This window comes from Canis aureus, chromosome 14, assembly GCF_053574225.1.
Source record: "Canis aureus isolate CA01 chromosome 14, VMU_Caureus_v.1.0, whole genome shotgun sequence".
Lineage (NCBI taxonomy): Eukaryota > Metazoa > Chordata > Mammalia > Carnivora > Canidae > Canis > Canis aureus.
In genome coordinates this window covers 52,382,041-52,398,855 of record NC_135624.1, presented here as the reverse complement: position 1 = coordinate 52,398,855, position 16,815 = coordinate 52,382,041, and the positions used below count along the sequence as shown (strand labels likewise).

Sequence of the window (16,815 nt, the reverse complement as noted above, 5' to 3'; positions counted from 1 at the left end):
CCCCGTAGCCCCGCCCCTGTAGCCCCGCCCCGTCCCCGCCCCCCGCCAGCCCGCGGCCGCTCGGACCTGGGCGCCCCGAGCAGGGTTCGGATGGCGGGCCGCGGAGGGAGCCTGGCGCTCGGGGCGGTGAGCTTGGTGCTGCTGCTCCTGGCCCGGGACGTGGCAGGTAGCCCTCCCCGCGGGTCTGGTCGGCCGGCACGGCTGCGGGCGGAGTATCCGAAAGTGGGTCTGGCCCGGGGCTCCCAGCCCCCCGGTCCCGCGGCCCTCGGCGCACCCGTTACTGGCGGTTCCCCGCAGCCTGGCCTGTGCGCGTCTAGGGGCTCGAGCGGGGGGGGTGCAGGGCTGGGGGTGCAGGGCTGGGGGATGGCCCTGGGGCCAGCGCCGCTCTTTCCTTCTTGCTTGGCCTTGGCTCCGGGCCTCTTCTTAGTGACACCCAGCTATCTGCTGTCTCTCTCCCTTGAAGATTTTCTGGAGCCCAAGATTATTAGAATTTGTGTGTGTGTGTGTGTGTGTGTGTGTGTGTGTGTGTGGACACGGGGGCCCTCACTGAACCTCTGCAGGAAATGAACAGGAATTAGGGATTGTGAATGCCAAGTGCATCAGGCACACTGAGGCTTATGAGAAAGGGGCTTTAAGTCCAGCCAGACTTGACACCTGTTTGAAAATGGAATTAAAATGGTAGCACCTAATGTTCAGTTTTGCGTCTGTTACCCTGAGCCACAGAGGAGAATCTGGTGAATTAGTAAGAGTTACTTCTCTTTTATTTCATGGCTCCGAAATGCTTTTTCAAGCCAATGTGTTAGGGTGGTCAGTTCCAGAATCCGTACCAAATATTCCTTATGTGTGCCTGCCAGGAGAGGTGCCAGAAAACAACTTATTACCCTTCTTTGGGGGTGTGGGTGATGGGGGCTGTTCCAAGAAGCGAGGTGTCTGAGAGGAAGGGAGAGGTTGTGGCCAGGATAAAGCATAAGCTGGATTTTAAAAGCCCCTTATGAATAAGAATTGACCTTAATCATATACTTTAAGATGTCTGTCTTCTTCTCACAGCCTCTTTGGACTCTTTGAGCTCTGAGTTTGGTCAACCTTCAGAATACAGAACAGTAAGTAGGAGCCCACTTGTATTATTTCCACTCCCATAGGGTTCGGGTTGGGGCTAGTTTTCAGGTCTGACCTGCCAGGTTTGTTTTGTTTTGTTTTGTTTTCCCCTAACCTGCCACTTTTGAAACTGTTGACTGCCTCTTTAGAAATCAGATTCTAAGGCAGGCCTTTTGATGCAGATCAAAATTGTAAATTTTGGCCAGAAATAGCTCAGTCCTTGAAGGCCTCAGCACTTTGTTTCCTTTAATAGTTTCTTTGATGACTCAAAAAGTCCTTGGTCTAATGGTTATGTCTTGTACTAGACATTTTATGAACATTATCTAAATAAGTCTGTGGAAGCAAATGAAGACCAACTAAATGAAAACAAGCAAAAGCAAGATTTCAGAGCTTGATGTGTAGCACAGGATTCAGCCACACATCTTTTGTGTTTTGGTGGAAACTCAAAGGCTGGCAGAGGAGAGAGAAAGCGCTATAGTGGGAAGAAGGGAGGGTTTCAGGTGTGCCCTGATTGGAGGCTGTTGGCCTGGGGAAGCTAACTAGAAGGTGGGCTAACTAGAAGCAGACATCCTATGTGAAGGGTAAGATGTGCATATTTGGCTTTCTCTGGTTGGTGCTAAGTTAGAAGTGGGGAAAAACATTAGTGAACTTGTCAGTATCAATCAAATCCTGGCCATTTTGGGCTAGTTGTTATGTAGGTTATTGTTTGGCTTCCTGGATTGTCATTAAAGATAGCTGTCTGACTTCTTACAAGTCTGACTTATACTAGACTGGCTTCCTGGGTTGGTTATTTCTAAATAATGAATTGGTTTCCTGGGTAGGCTGCTGTAGGTTGTGGGTCAGAGTTTTTTTTTTTTAATTTATTTATGATAGTCACACAGAGAGAGAGAGAGAGAGGCAGAGACACAGGCAGAGGGAGAAGCAGGCTCCATGCACCGGGAGCCCAATGTGGGATTCGATCCCGGGTCTCCAGGATCGCGCCCTGGGCCAAAGGCAGGCGCCAAACCACTGCGCCACCCAGGGATCCCCAGAGTTTTTTATATACATATGTGTGTGTGTGTGTGTGTGTGTGTGTGTATTAGAAAGAGAGAGAAAAAACACATAAGTGGTAGGGGAGTGGGGTGCAGAGGGATAGAAAGAATCTTAAGCCCAGCATGGACCCTATGGTGGGACTCGATCTTGTGACCCCAAAATGATGACCTGAGCCAAAATCAAGAGTCAGACGCTTAACTGACTAAGCTACTCAGGTCCTCCAGAGTTCAATTTTAATAAATGATCTTACATTGTCCGTATGTATATTCAGTCTCTCAGTCCTCATAGTGACCTTGTAAGATATTATTTTATGTATAGGGATATTGACCTCAAGGGGTTAAGTAACTTTGAGTATTCAGAGTAGACCTCTTCCAGGAAACCTTCTCATCCCATTTTCTAACTCCAAAGGAGATATAGATGCACTTTTTCTTTGTTTCCATTCAACCTATAGTGCATCATCATCATCATTATCATCATCACATGACAGTGTAGGGAAGATTTACTTATTTATTTAAGATTTTATTTATTCATGAGAGACAGAGAGACAGAGAGAGAGAGAGGTAGAGACACAGGCAGAGGGAGAAGCAGGCTCCATGCGGGGAGCCCGATGTGGGACTCGATCCCGGGTCTCCAGGATCATGCCCTGGGCCAAAGGCGGCACTAAACCTGTAAGCCACCAGTGCTGCCGTAGGGAAGATTTAAAAGCTTTACACTTCTAAGTTCTCAACTGGGGCCTCTTGAACACAAGACAGTTTAACAAGAAAAAAAACAAGCAAGTTTATTAATAAGTGCATCACACATACACACATGGAAGCATTCAGAGATGAATAACTCAAAGAGGTGGTTTAGAACTTTGACTTATATAGAACAAATTTCTAGAGACCTGACAGGACAAAGTAAAATGGTTTTAGGCTTCCAAGGGTGGGATACTATAGGAAGGTAAATATATGGAAAGAAACTACGGAGTAAGGTTTGTTTGCAGGTTCCTCTGGGGCCACCTTGGGTGGAGTCTAGAGTTGTCTTCAGTAAAGGAGAAACTATATTCTGCCTTTGGGCAGAAAAGGGGAGAATACAGAGCACTTTTTTTGGGATTGCTACTTCTTAATTGCCTTTAGCTCAAAATATATTTTATGTCAAAGAGTCATATTTTTGGGGTGACATATTCTGGTTTCCTTCAACAGTAAATGCTATCTCATCATCGCATTGAATTGTAATTGCCTGTTTGTCTCCTTTCAGTAAACTGTATACTCCTGTGATCAAGTATGATGTCTTATTTGTTATTTGGTGTCTAATCTTCAGCTCTTAGCAGACCCCAATAATACATTTTTATCAGATGACTCCATTTTTGGGTGGTTTGATTTTCTCTCAGAAAATGGTAATAACGGGCAGCCTGGGTGGCTCAGCGGTTTAGTGCTGCCTTCAGCCCAGGGCATGATCCTCGAGACCCGGGATCGAGTCCCACGTGGGGCTCCCTGCGTCTCTGGCTTTCTCTCTACCTCTCTCTGTGTGTCTTTCATGAATAAATAAATAAAATCTTAAAAAAATAAAAAAAAAGAAAATGGGAATAACCCCACCTCCATCTCAAGGCTGGGATTAGGGTAAGGTGAGTTGGGTGCCTAGGGTGCAAATTTTTTTTCTTTTTCTAGGGTGCAAATTAAAAAGAAATATTACTTATTCATGAGAGACACAGAGAGAGGCAGAGACATAGGCAGAGGGAGAAGCAGGTCCCATACAGGGGGCCTGATGTGGGACTCGAGCCTGGGACTCCAGGATCATGCCCTGAGCCGAAGACAGGCGCCCAACTGCTGAGTTGCCTAGGCATCCTGCTAGGGTGCAAAATTTAAAAAGGCACTCACTCTCAGGAGGCAAATGCTACAGGACTCTGCTCAGTTTGTACAGGATTATTAAAAGAATGAATTACTCAAGAGATTTTTGTTTTCTTCCCCAGTTCTGTTGCCACTGCTCTGGTTTAGGGTCCCCATTACCTCTTACCTAGGCTAGCATAGTGGCCCCCTATGCAATTTTCCTGAACTCTTTATTATCTCCACTTCCTGACCCCTGCTACACACTGCTGCCACAATTCCTTTCAAAACTTCAGCTCTAGGGATGCCTGGGTGGCTCAGTGGTTGACCGTCTGCCTTTGGCTCAGGGCATGATCCCGAGATTCTGGGATCAAGTCCCGCATCAGGCTTCCCACATGGAGCCTGCTTTTCCCTTTCCTGTGTCTCTGCCTCTTTCTCTCTGTGTTTTTCATGAATAAATAAAATCTTCAAAAAAAAAACAAAACAACTTCAGTTCTAAGTACAGCATGTCCCTATGCAGAACATAGAGACTTCCCAGTGTCAACAGTGTCCTTACTGCAGCCAATCTTTCTACCTGTACCTTCCACTGTCTTCCCATAGCTTATGCTCTTCTATCCCTAAGCTAGTGCCACACTGTTTTTTTTTTTTTTTTTAAGGTTTATTTATTCATTTTAGAGAGAAAGAGAGTACATGGTGTGGGGAGAGGAGAAAGAGGAAGCAGACTCCCTCTAACACCTCTCTTCAAATCTTATTCATTTATTGAATTTTTCAAAAGAAAATATTCAGAGTATAAAGCTCTGACAATTACTTAAAAGCATATCACATCCTTCTACAAATATTGATTCTAAGAAATAAGTAAAAATGCGAGATGGCCCTCTTCCAGAATGAGAGTGTCTTCTAAAGCTCTGAGGAGCAGTCTGCCATGGATATAAACTCTCTTCTAAAGTTGGCATGTCGTGGCATGTAATTTAGAGCCTCCCCTGATGGTGAACCTATTCTGAATTGTTTTTCTTCTGTCATAAATTTGGGTAACTGAATAAAACTAAGGGTTGGTGGAGGCATAATTTATTAATGAAATTATTTGACCTCATTGATAAAAGTGAAAAGTATTTATTCGTAAAGCCTCATGTTTCCACTCAGAAAATCCAGGAAGTGAGTGGCCTAAATTTAATGAAGTTAAATGGTGGATAGCCAAAGTTAACTTTGAAATCAAGAGAATGAGACTGGAAACAGACTGGAATACCAACATTGTCTTCCAGCTGGCTAGATACCTTGGGGATCTGAGAGACATCAAAGATCTTCTGCTTAAAAAACAAAACACAACAAACAAAACTTCCTTACCAGCCTGTTAGTGCTCCTCAAAATTCATATGTTAGTCATTCTTTGAGATGAAAGCATTTGAAAGCTTCTGTTGAATATAAAAAACCCTAAGACCTTCAGGCTAAATAGATTGATTTTAATTAGTTGTTTATCTAGTCAGATAGTGGGCATAGGCAAGATATGTTTTAGTTAAAAAAAGGGAGGCAGGAAAGGTGTAGAGCAGGAGCTCCCTGAAATTGTGTGCCAAATTGTGTATCTCAGTGTATTCCCTGTATCTTCCAAATGTAGTCTAAGTGGATTGGATGTCAAGATGATTGGGAACAGCAGTTCCTAAGACCAGTCATAGCTGAATCAGAATTCAGGGGCCTCTAGACACATGGATTCTAACCCTGGAGATGCAAATTGAATCTGGCATGAGGTCCCAAATCAGTGTTTTCTTTTCTTTTTTTTTTTTAAGTTTTATTTAATCCATTTAGTTTACAGTGTAATATTAGTTTCAGGTGGACAATATAGTGATTCAGCACTTCCATACAACACCCGGTGCTCATCACCACAAACGCACTCCTTAATCCTCATCATCTACTTCATCTACTTCACAGCCACCTTTTCCCACTAGCCGCACCCCCCACGCACCCCCCCCCTCCCGCCGCCAGCCCCAACCTCCTCTCTGGTAACCATCAGTTTGTTCTCTGTAGTTAAGAGTCTGTTTCTTGGTTTGCCTCCCTCTCAGTTTTGTTTTGTCTTTCCTTTGCTTGTTTGTTTTGTTTCTTAAATTCCACGTATGAGTGAAATCATACAGTATTTGTCTTTCTCTGACTTCTTTTGCTCAGCACAATACTCTCCAGCTTCATCCATGTCATTGCAAATGGCAGTAAATCAGTGTTTTTAACACGCTTCTGAGGTGACATGCTCAGGCAGCCCTGTGTGGGTCCACTGGGGCTAGTTGTTAACACTAAACACTCACTGAACACCTTCCGCTTAAGCAACTCACAAATGACCCTCTTCCTTCTCTCTGAACAATTGCCACAGCATAATGACCATTTCCTGGTTGTAGGTAGACTACCCTCTTATTTGTATACCAGTAGACTACTTCCCATCAGTAGAGTTATATTCTTACCAAGACTTAAAGTGTGTGTGTGTTCACAAGCCTGTTGTGGCAGTTACCAGTCTCATTTTAACTAAAAATGTAAGGACAATAAAAACATGAGTATAAAGAAATAAAGTCATAGATTATATGATGACTGAATTGAATGCTTTTGAAAGACTTGGTAAAAGACATATTGTTAAAAAAAAGTTGCTGTCGAGTTAGTTGTAGGTGAAACAACTGTAAATAATTGTAACAAGATTTTTAAAAATTGTATATTACATTGTTTTAAATTCTCACAGTATTTTTTTTTAAGATTTTATTTTTAAGAAATTTCTACAACTAGCATGGAGCTTAAATCTACAACCCCAAGATCAAGAGTTGCATGCTCTACCGACTGAGGCAGTCAGGCACTCCTTAAATTCTCACTGTATTTTAAAATAGTGGTTCTCAGCTGGGGGCAGTTTTGCCCTCCAGCAGACATTTAGACTGTTATTTTGATCATCATGATTGAGGAGTTGATACCGGCATCTAGTGGATAGAGAACATCCTACAACATATAGTCCAGCCTCCCACTCCAAAGAATTATCTGGTCCAAAATATAAACTGTGGTTGAGTAATCATGTATTAAAGAAAGGAAAACAGTGTGTACTTGTGTGTACTTATTATGGGTATCATTTTTGCAGTGATAGCACACAGAACTCCTAATTATAGTTGACTCTTGAACAATATGGGGATGGGGATGCCGGCCGCCCCCCCCTTCAATAGTCAAAATTCTAAGTATAACTTTTGACTCCAAAATGTAACTGCTAATAGCCTACTGTTGACCAGAGGCCTTACTAATAAAGACTTGATTAGGGGCACCTAGGTGACCTAGTTGGTTAAGCTTCCTGACTTTATTTTGGCTCAGGTTATGATTTCAGGCTCACGAGATTGAGCCCCTCATTGGGTCATTGGGTTCGACACTCAGTGGGGAGCCTGCTTAAGATTCTCTCTCTTCCTCTGCCCCTACCCCATTCCTCTGTCTCTCGTCCTCTCTATCTCTCTCTCTATTAAAAAAAAAAAAAAAAGAGAGAGAGTTGATTAATACACATTTTGTATGTGTTACATTCTTAACTTGGTATTTTTGTAAGTTAGAGAAAATAAAATGTTATTAAAATCCCAAGGGAGACAAAATACATTTAAATACATGTTGTTCAAGGGTCAGCTGAAGTTGAAACATTCAAAGGAAAGATCTCTTGTATCAGGATTAGATTCAGCTGCAAGTAACAAGAGACAAAATAGGAGCACACAGTGCTGCCATCCTAGAATGTGCCCTTTATCCTCCTGATGTATAAGATAGAGATTAGAGCTCCATGCACCCAGAAGCAGGATGGAGGAATGGACAGAGAAAAAAATTGAGGGAAACAAAGGACAAGTAACTGCTTTCTCTTAAAGGACATTCCCAGAAGCTACTGCACAGTAATTCCATGTATATCCTTAGCTACAAGGAAAATTATATTATAGTAGCATTACAGGTGGCCCTATGTGTCTTATATCCAAAAATTGGAAATTTTGTTTTTCATCTATGTGTTTTATGATAAAATGTTTAGGGTATATATATACATATATGTGTGTATATATACATGTGTATGTGTATATATATATGCACATACAGTTATTGTTTCCTTGCTTTAATTGATTTTATCAACTATACGACCAACTACCACTTGTCCCAATCTCATTGGATAAGAGGGCATCCACTCTGCCTGTGAGAGCAGCCTCACAAGGCATCATCTTAATGAGCTTTGGGCAGCATATCAGGCTCCTGAATGAGGGCTAAATGAGAGAATGGGAAGGGTCAACAAAACCTCTTTTACTTTAGATTTTAATCCATGGCCATCCCTGCTTAGGTCTTTATAAATCCAGATAATATCAATAGAAAAATGCACTGCCTTTATTCAGAGTGCTAAACCAGGATGACTTCTTTTATTCTGAAGTGAAAAAAGTGATTACCATTTACTAAAACAAGTATATATACATATATATATAAACATATGTCTATAAAATAGAAATGTAGTGGACCATATATTTGACCTTTGTTAAAGTGAGACTGCACACCATGTTCTGATCGCTGTGACCACATCTAGTCCTGGCCCTGCTGGAGATTAGCAGCTGTGAGAAAGATATATCATTTGTCTAGCCTCAAATCCATCTAATCACAGGGTTGAGTTCCATGATGCCATGTCAGTTTCTTAGGGCTGCTGTACTAAAGTTCCACAAACTGGAGGAGTTGAACAACATAAATTGAATGTCCCACAGTTCTGGAGGCTAGAAGTCCTAAATCAAGGTGTTGGTAGAATTGGTTCCTCTTAAGGGCTGTGAGGGAGAATCTGTTCCATGCCTATCTCCCGGGTTCTGGGAGTCCCAGATGTTTTTTTGCTTGTAAATGGCATTCACTTTGTCTTCTCATGATCTTCCCTCTGTTTTAACTCTATGTCCAAATTTTCCCTTTTTATAAGGACACCAGTCATATTGGATTAGGGTCCATTCTACGGACCTCATTTCAACTTAATTTCTTATATAAAGACCCTGTTTCCAATAACGTCACATTCTGAGGTTCTGGTGTTTACAACTTTAACTTAATCACTTTTTGAATGGGTATAATTCAATCCATAACAACCCCTAAGGAAGGTCTAATTCTGAACCTGCTGTTTTCTTTGGTGCTGTTGGTTAAATGCCAGTATCTTAAAGGTCCAGACTAAAAGATTAGATTCCTGAGTTTATCTTGACATTATGCCAAGGGATTAATTAAGATGGAATGTAACAACATTCATTTGGAGTTAGTAGTAAAGTACAAATTACAAAGTGGGTATGATGGTGTGTCTTGGACTTTCGTTTAAAAATCAGCCAGACTGGGGTGCCTGGGTAGCTTAGTCAGTTCGGTGTCTGACTTTTGATTTTGGCTCAGGTCATGATCTCAGGGTTGTCAGGTCAGATCCTGCATCGGGCTCTGCACTGGGCATGGAGTGTGGTTGAAATATTTTCTCCCTCCCTTTCCCTCAGGGTCCTCTAAAAAAAGATAAAAATAAATAAATAAAAATAACCAGACCGAGGTCCTTTTCTTACATAGTAGGTATTAAACCATTGCTTCAATATTGCACCTGATTTTTGCATTAAAAAATCTTTTTTGGGCAGCCCCGGTGGCCTGGTGGTTTAGCACTGCCTTCAGCCCAGGGCATGATCCTGTAGACTCAGGATCGAGTCCCACATCGGGCTCCCTGCATGGAGCCTGTTTCTTCCTCTGCCTGTGTTTCTGCCTCTCTCTGTGTGTCTCTCATGAATGAATAAATAAAATCTTTTTAAAAAAATCTTTCTTGTGTGTGGGAAATAGAACTATTTTTGTAGGATGTTCCTAGGAAATCTAGGAGACTTGGGACTTTGTCTTACCCTCAGCTATTTTGTGATGAGAATGTCTCAGTTTTGTAATTTCTGTTTTTCTTTCTCTTTTCTAGCCAAACTGCAATCAGTATAAATTACCAGGATGTCCCAGAGACTTTAGCCCTGTGTGTGGAAGCGACATGTCCACTTACCCCAATGAGTGTACTCTGTGCATGAAAATCAGGTAACATAGTTTTATAGTATAGACTGGTCAAGTTTTCCTTAGTCCTTTTCTTGATTTTTTTTTTTTTAAATTTTTATTTATTTATGATAGTCACAGAGGGAGAGAGAGAGAGAGAGAGAGAGAGAGAGAGGCAGAGACACAGGCAGAGGGAGAAGCAGGCTCCATGCACCGGGAGCCTGATGTGGGATTCGATCCCGGGTCTCCAGGATCGCGCCCTGGGCCAAAGGCAGGCGCCAAACCGCTGCGCCACCCAGGGATCCCTTTTCTTGATTTTTGATTACTTAGGAAGTAGCAATTCTTTTCTTGGATGTAAGAATCAAATGTGACATAATAGTTCTGTTTTCAGACTGACATTTAAAAAGGCAGAATCGGGGACGCCTGGGTGGCTCAGCAGTTGGATGCTTGCCTTCGGCTCAGGTTGTGATCCCGGGATCCAGGATCGAGTCCCACATTGGGCTTCCTGCAGGGAGCCTGCTTCTCCCTCTGCCTGTGTCTCTGCCTCTCTCTCTCAGTCTGTGTCTCTCATGAATAAATAAATCTTAAAAAAATAAATAAATAAAAAGGCAGACTCATTCAGTGCATTTCCCAGGTCAAAGTTAGAGAATGACATTTGTGAGTAGCCAAGTATAGACCAGATAACCAGGTTATGTTACTCTCCACGGATGGGCAGTTTCCCCAAATTAAGAGTATATTTAATTCTTAAACTCTGTGACATATTCATCTTTCCTTTATTTTTACTCATATTTTTAAAAAATGGTTTTTTAAATAGGCCCCACACCCAATGTGGTTCTTGAACTTATGACCCTGAGATCAAAGAGTTGCATGTTCCACTGACTGAGCCAGCCAGGTGCCTCTTGAATCGTCTTTTAAATTCAGAGGGCATGTGCAAGTAACCTGTATCCCCTGCAATATGAACTGGGACATAGGTCTTAATCATTCCACCTAGTAGAATGTTAAGCAATGTATGTTATGCTTGATGCCCTTCATGTCACTCACAGGTGATGTGACTCCTATAGGTATGAAGCAGGGTGAATCACAGGGTTAAGATGCATTTCAAATAACCATGTAGTGCCAATATTAAATTCATGAATTACTCAGTTTATTGCAAACTTTATCATACAAGTTAGTCACACAAGAAAGCTAGCGGAGGGGATTAATGAACCACTCTGAAGAGGATCCAGGAAGGAGGCATCACAAAGCAAGCAGTGAGGCACCTCTCCAGTGACAAGCTTTGGCCTTGATTTCTGTCACGCCACTCTGTGCTGACAGCCTCCAGCAGCATCTGTCCTGGCACAGCAAACTTACACCTATAGCCTGGGTGGTTGATTGGCCTTAAAATGTCTGCCGGACAGCTTCTTCATTTAAGGATCTGCTTGGTTGAGGGTAACAGTTGTATCCAAACATTTTTGCCGCATCAGCTCCATCCACTTGGTCTTACCATAGATGTTTTCAAACAAGTTACTTATCTGTTGGTTACAGATATGGGCACACTCTAAGTCTGCATCAGACATTGACCAACAATTAATTATAGGAGTTCACATTGACCACTGAGACTCCATCTTGTCTTCCTCTAACTTAGCTTAATGTCAACTGTGAGTAGGAATCACATACAAAATAGCACCTTATGACAAGGGATGCTGATTTGTATTTTGGGGGTTCATTCTCTGGTGTCAGTCTTTTTTTTTTTTTTTTAAGGTTTTATTTATTTATTCATGAGAGACGCAGAAAGAGAGAGAGGCAAAGACACAGGCAGAGGGAGAAACAGGCTCCATGCAGGGAGGCCACATGGGACTTGATCCCGGGACTCCAGGATCAGGCCCCAGGCCGAAGGCAGCGCTAAACTGCTGAGCCACCCTGGCTGCCCCTGGTGTCAGTCTTTAGTGAGTTACTAGGTCTTCTCAGTATGCGTTTTTGAGGTTAGCGCCCTATACCCTAGGGTTAGAAAAAAGTGGCCAACTTGGGGCTTTTACACTCATTTTTTAACCAGATGTAGCTTTAAAAATGTTTAAGTTAGCATCACCTTAGAAGGAATCCAACGTATAACAACATGGGTCTTTTTGGTACAAAGAGTGGGACAGTTTCGGTATGGGAGGTAATAAATGTGTCTTTATGGTTGTTCAATTTGCAGGGAAGATGGGCGTGACATTAAAATAATCCGGAGTGGACCGTGTTGATGGAGCAGTCCATAGAAGAGAATTCGGAGAAACCACCTTCAACAGTATATGCTAGATGAATTCCATTTTCCCTTTTTCTCTTTCCTATGTTCTTTTGCATGGGATTTGTTAGCCCACATTTTCTGAAAGGAGGTATGGAAGAGAGCTAAGTGCAGTGACTGATAATTAAAACAAACACAAAAAATCCTTGTTTCTTGGCTTTTACCCCTTGAGTTAAGCTTAATGCCCAGGTGCCTTGTGTATTGCTTTATTTAGCTGGAATAAAAACAGCATTGTATTCAAGTATTGCTGTTCTCTCTTGAATACCCATTCTTACTCCGCAGCCTCCTGGTGGCTCTTTTCCTTTCAGGCAAAGGTGAATTTCATTAGGGCAAAGTGGAGTCTTCGTTGAGAGGGCAAGATTTATTCTACTTCCTCCTTCTTCCAAATCTTACAGAGTTAATGTAACGGGGACAGTGTTCTGCACAGAGCACATAACCATGAAATACTTGGAGCTGATTTTAGCCTGAGCCAGTAAAGTCAAAGAATCATGCAGGTTGAAATATTTACTAGATTCAATGTCTTCTTTCAGTAGTTTCCTCTCAGGGTTCGTGCAGGTATTTGGCTCCTTTTATTTATTTATTTTTAAAGATTTTATTTATTTATTCATGAGACACACACACACACACACACACACACACAGAGGCAGAGACACAGGCAGAGGGAGAAACAGGCTCCATGCAGGGAGCCTGACGTGGGACTCGATCCCAGGTCTCCAGGATCAAGTCCTAGGCTGATGGCGGCGCTAAACCACTGAGCCACCTGGGATGCCCTTTTTCTTCCTTTTAAGAGCAGTGGTTCTCAACTCCAGGGCGATTTTCCCCCAGGGGACATCCAGCAATATGTCTGGTGTTTTGTTGTCACAGTTGAAGGGTAGGTGCTACTGATATCTAGTGGGTAGACACCAGGGATGTTGCCAAACATCCTACAGTGCCCAGGTCAGCTCTCAACAAGAATTTTTTCAGTCCAAAATATCAGTAGTACTGAGGTTGCAACATCCTGTTTTCAAGTTTGATATAACTAAGAATAAACATTAGCAATAATAAAAGTGATGGGGGATTACTTTAAAATGATGCTTTCAGGCTTTCAGGTAGAGGATTTTGAATCAAATCCTGGGTGAGGACTAGCTTCTAGGAAACCATTAGCCATGAGGCAAGAGGTGGCTGAGAAAGTGTGTAGTGGAAAGAATATGGCTTTTGAGGTCAGCAAAACCTGAGTTGGAATTCCGATTCTAGCAGTTGTGCTTTGATTTTTTTTATATGGAAAATGGGATAGTGCTCAACTCATGGAACTGTTGAGAGGAAACTGCTTAGCACAGTGCTTGGACGTAGAAACCACTGAAATATCAGCTGCTGTTATTTCAGGTACCCCTCTTAGAGAGAAAGAAACTGAGGCCCAAGTAATAGAACACATTGAAAGTCTGGCCTAGATGCCTGGGTCTCCAAATTCCCAGTCCTCTGTTTCTTACATGGAATAGAGGTAATAAAGTGGGAAGTTGTATAGAATAAACGGGCTATAATAATGTTCTGTAGTTATTTTTGGCTTAAGATTTTAGTTTTATTAAAGTAGTATGTACTCTGGAAAATTAAGAAATGCACAAGGATATTTAAAAAGTGGAAGTCAAAAAAAAAAAAAAAAGTGGAAGTCATGCCCATACTAGCCTAGAGGTAACCTGTATTAACCTTCTGGAACACAGTATCCTTTTCACTCTCCCTAACTATGTGTGTGTCTATCAAATCATACAGACACATAGAAACACACACACACAAAATCCTGTCCTAAACTTGCTTTTCTCCTTATACTAGATTTTTAATGTCAATGAAGATTATTCTTTTCAAAAGCTATATAGTATTTTATTATTGTGCTATAAGGTATCCAGCCTCTATTGATCTATATTTGGATTGTTTTTTAGGATTCTCTTGGTTGAAACTGGAAGAATCCCAACTCAAACAGCCTTAGCGAACGAGGGAGTTAATTGGCCCATTGAGTCATATTTGCAGAAGAGCGGGGGTAGCATTAGCCTCCGAGGCTACATTTATTATTTATTTGCCTCAGAGGCAACTGGGGACTCTAATGCATCAGGACTTCCCATCTCTTCATGTCTCATCTCTGTTTATTTTGGCATAAGCAGCTTCATTCTTAGGCTTGCTTCACCTCCTGTGCGAGAGACAAAATTGGAAGTTACAGATTCTATCCTGGCAGCTTCCTGAGCTAACAGGAAATAATTCTTTCCTATCAGTTCCAAGTGAGTAAAATCTCCTGGAGTTACAGTCCCAACAATTGTACTTTCTGAAAAGAAAATGACTCTTCTGGACAAAGACCCTGATTGGTTCATGTTAGATTACATGTTCCCCTTCAGGCTGATTGTTGTGGTCACAGGAAGTAAGGTGGTATAGGATTGGTTTAGCTGAGATGGGACATTGGGTGCTTTGTTCTCAGAGGAAAAAAGGGGGAAAATCCAAAAGGGGAAAAAAAAATCAATAGATGTGAACTATAGGTTGTTTCCAACATCTAAGGATTATAAAACTGTTTCAGAGAACATTCTTGTCCATACATCCTTATCACTTGAGAAAAAAAATATACACATACACAAGATGAAAATAGCTCTAAAATTTTTTTAAAGGGAAATGTATGCTTGTATATAGTACACTGTAATCGTTTGGTGTACCCAGCACCTCTCCCTTCTGCCCTAAAGAAGCATTGCTTCCACCTTCCCCTTTCCTTTTCCACTCTGCTCCCAACTTCTTGCTGAAGGAAGCTGCCACCTTCTTATAGGATCCCATATCCCTGACTCTGGAGGCAGGCTGAAAGGTGAATGCCTGGACCAAATTAGACCAGTCACGGTCAGTCATAATTCCTACTACCTTGCTCACAGGGTTGGTCTGCAATGGGTTTGTGACCATTCAGAGTCCATCCTCAGAGAAGAGCCCTTTTCTCCTTTTAGGTGGTGAGATTGAGAGGCTGTGCCCCTAGAAGCTGCTGGAAGCCCTAACCCCTCACTACTGAGAAAGACTATGGTAGGAGAGCATGAGGCTAACATGCCCAGGGAAGCAGAACAAAAGACCCAGAGTGTCTTGGAGAAAGTAGACATTCTGGTTCTGGTTCGAGGGCTAGGGCTCCTATTTCCTGCCTTGCCATGGCTTAGGCTTTGTTAGTCAACTTCTCCTTTGAAAAGTGAGCTGGGGGATCCCTGGGTGGTGCAGCGGTTTGGCGCCTGCCTTTGGCCCAGGGCGCGATCCTGGAGACCCGGGATCGGATCCCACGTCGGGCTCCCGGTGCATGGAGCCTGCTTCTCCCTCTGCCTGTGTCTCTGCCTCTCTCTCTCTCACTGTGTGCCTATCATGAATAAAAAAAAAAAAAAAAAAAAAATTAAAAAAAAAAGGATTTTGTTGCAGTATTTATTTTTAATTTTTTAAAAAACATTTATTTATTCATGAGAGACAGAGAAAGAGGGAGAGACATAGGCAGAGGGAGAAGCAAGCTCGCTGCAGGGAGCCCGATGTGGGACTTGATCCCAGCATCCCGAGATCACAACCTGAGCCAAAGGCAAATACTTAACCACTGCGCCACCCAGGTGTCCTTGTTGAAGTATTTTTTAATGATATTTAACTGTTAATACTTCCATGCTTTTTTGTATAACTTTGTCTATTATTTTAAAACATATATATATTCATATATATTTTCTGTAAACTTGCTTTTCTGTCTTACGTTCGGTTTTTTTTTTTTTAAGATTTTATTTATTTATTCATGAGAGACACAGAGAGAGAGAGAGAGGCAGAGACACAGGCAGAAGGAGAAGCAGGCTCCATGTAGGGAGCCTGATGTGGGACTCGATCCTCGGTCTCCAGGATCAGGCCCTGGGCTGAAGGCGGCGCTAAACCGCTGAGCCACCAGGGATCCCCTAGGTTTGTTTTTATATTAATATATGTAGTTTCATCTTTTTATTTTTTTAAGATTTTATTTACCTATTTGAGAGAGCGAGAGAGAGAGTGAGCATGAGTTGGGGGGAGAGGCAGAGGAAAAAGGAGTAGCAGAATCCCCACTGTGCAGGGAGGCCAAGGCGGTGGCACTTGATCCCAGGACCCCGAGACCCAAGATCATGACTTGAGCCGAAGGCAGATGCTCAACTGACTGAGCCACTCAGACTTTTAAAAAGCTACATGGTATTCCATTGTATGATTGTGCTATTATTTATCTAGTCTCTATTGAGCTATATTTGGATTGTTAGGATGTTCTTGGTTGAAAGGGGAAAACCTCCAGCTTAAACTAGCCTAATTAAAGGGAGAAGTGGTTCCTGGATATAACTGAGTGACTAAGCACATGAGCTCCAAATAACATATCTACATTCATTGAGCAAGTTATGATTTAACTTTGTTTCCTCATCTGTAAAGTGAGGATGATAAGAGTACCTACTTTCCAATGTTGCGGTGAGGAGTAAATAAAATAATACATATGAGGTGCTTAGCAGACTTGAAATGTTGTCTGTTTTAGAGAAAACTATACATTTAAAGAAAAGCAGCTTGCTTTTTCTTTTTTTTTTTTTTTTACTTACCCCTGGCCCTATAACAATATATCATGTATATTTTCCCCAGTCGTTACATATAGATCTACTTCATTTAAAAAATAACTGCATTATATTCTATTATATGGATATAACATAGTTTA

The 16,815-nt window shown here is 42.0% G+C and overlaps 1 protein-coding gene across 1 annotated transcript; it reads left to right on the top strand.

Annotated features, from left to right (window-relative positions):
• Positions 1 to 8: 8 nt before the first annotated feature.
• SPINK2 (serine peptidase inhibitor Kazal type 2) lies at positions 9 to 12,393 on the top strand. Its single transcript, XM_077848137.1, has 4 exons — positions 9 to 166; positions 1,048 to 1,100; positions 9,828 to 9,937; positions 12,066 to 12,393. The coding sequence occupies exons 1-4, from the start codon at positions 91 to 93 to the stop codon at positions 12,109 to 12,111; spliced, it is 285 nt and encodes a 94-aa protein (XP_077704263.1). The 5' UTR covers positions 9 to 90; the 3' UTR covers positions 12,112 to 12,393.
• The last annotated feature ends 4,422 nt before the right edge of the window (positions 12,394 to 16,815 follow it).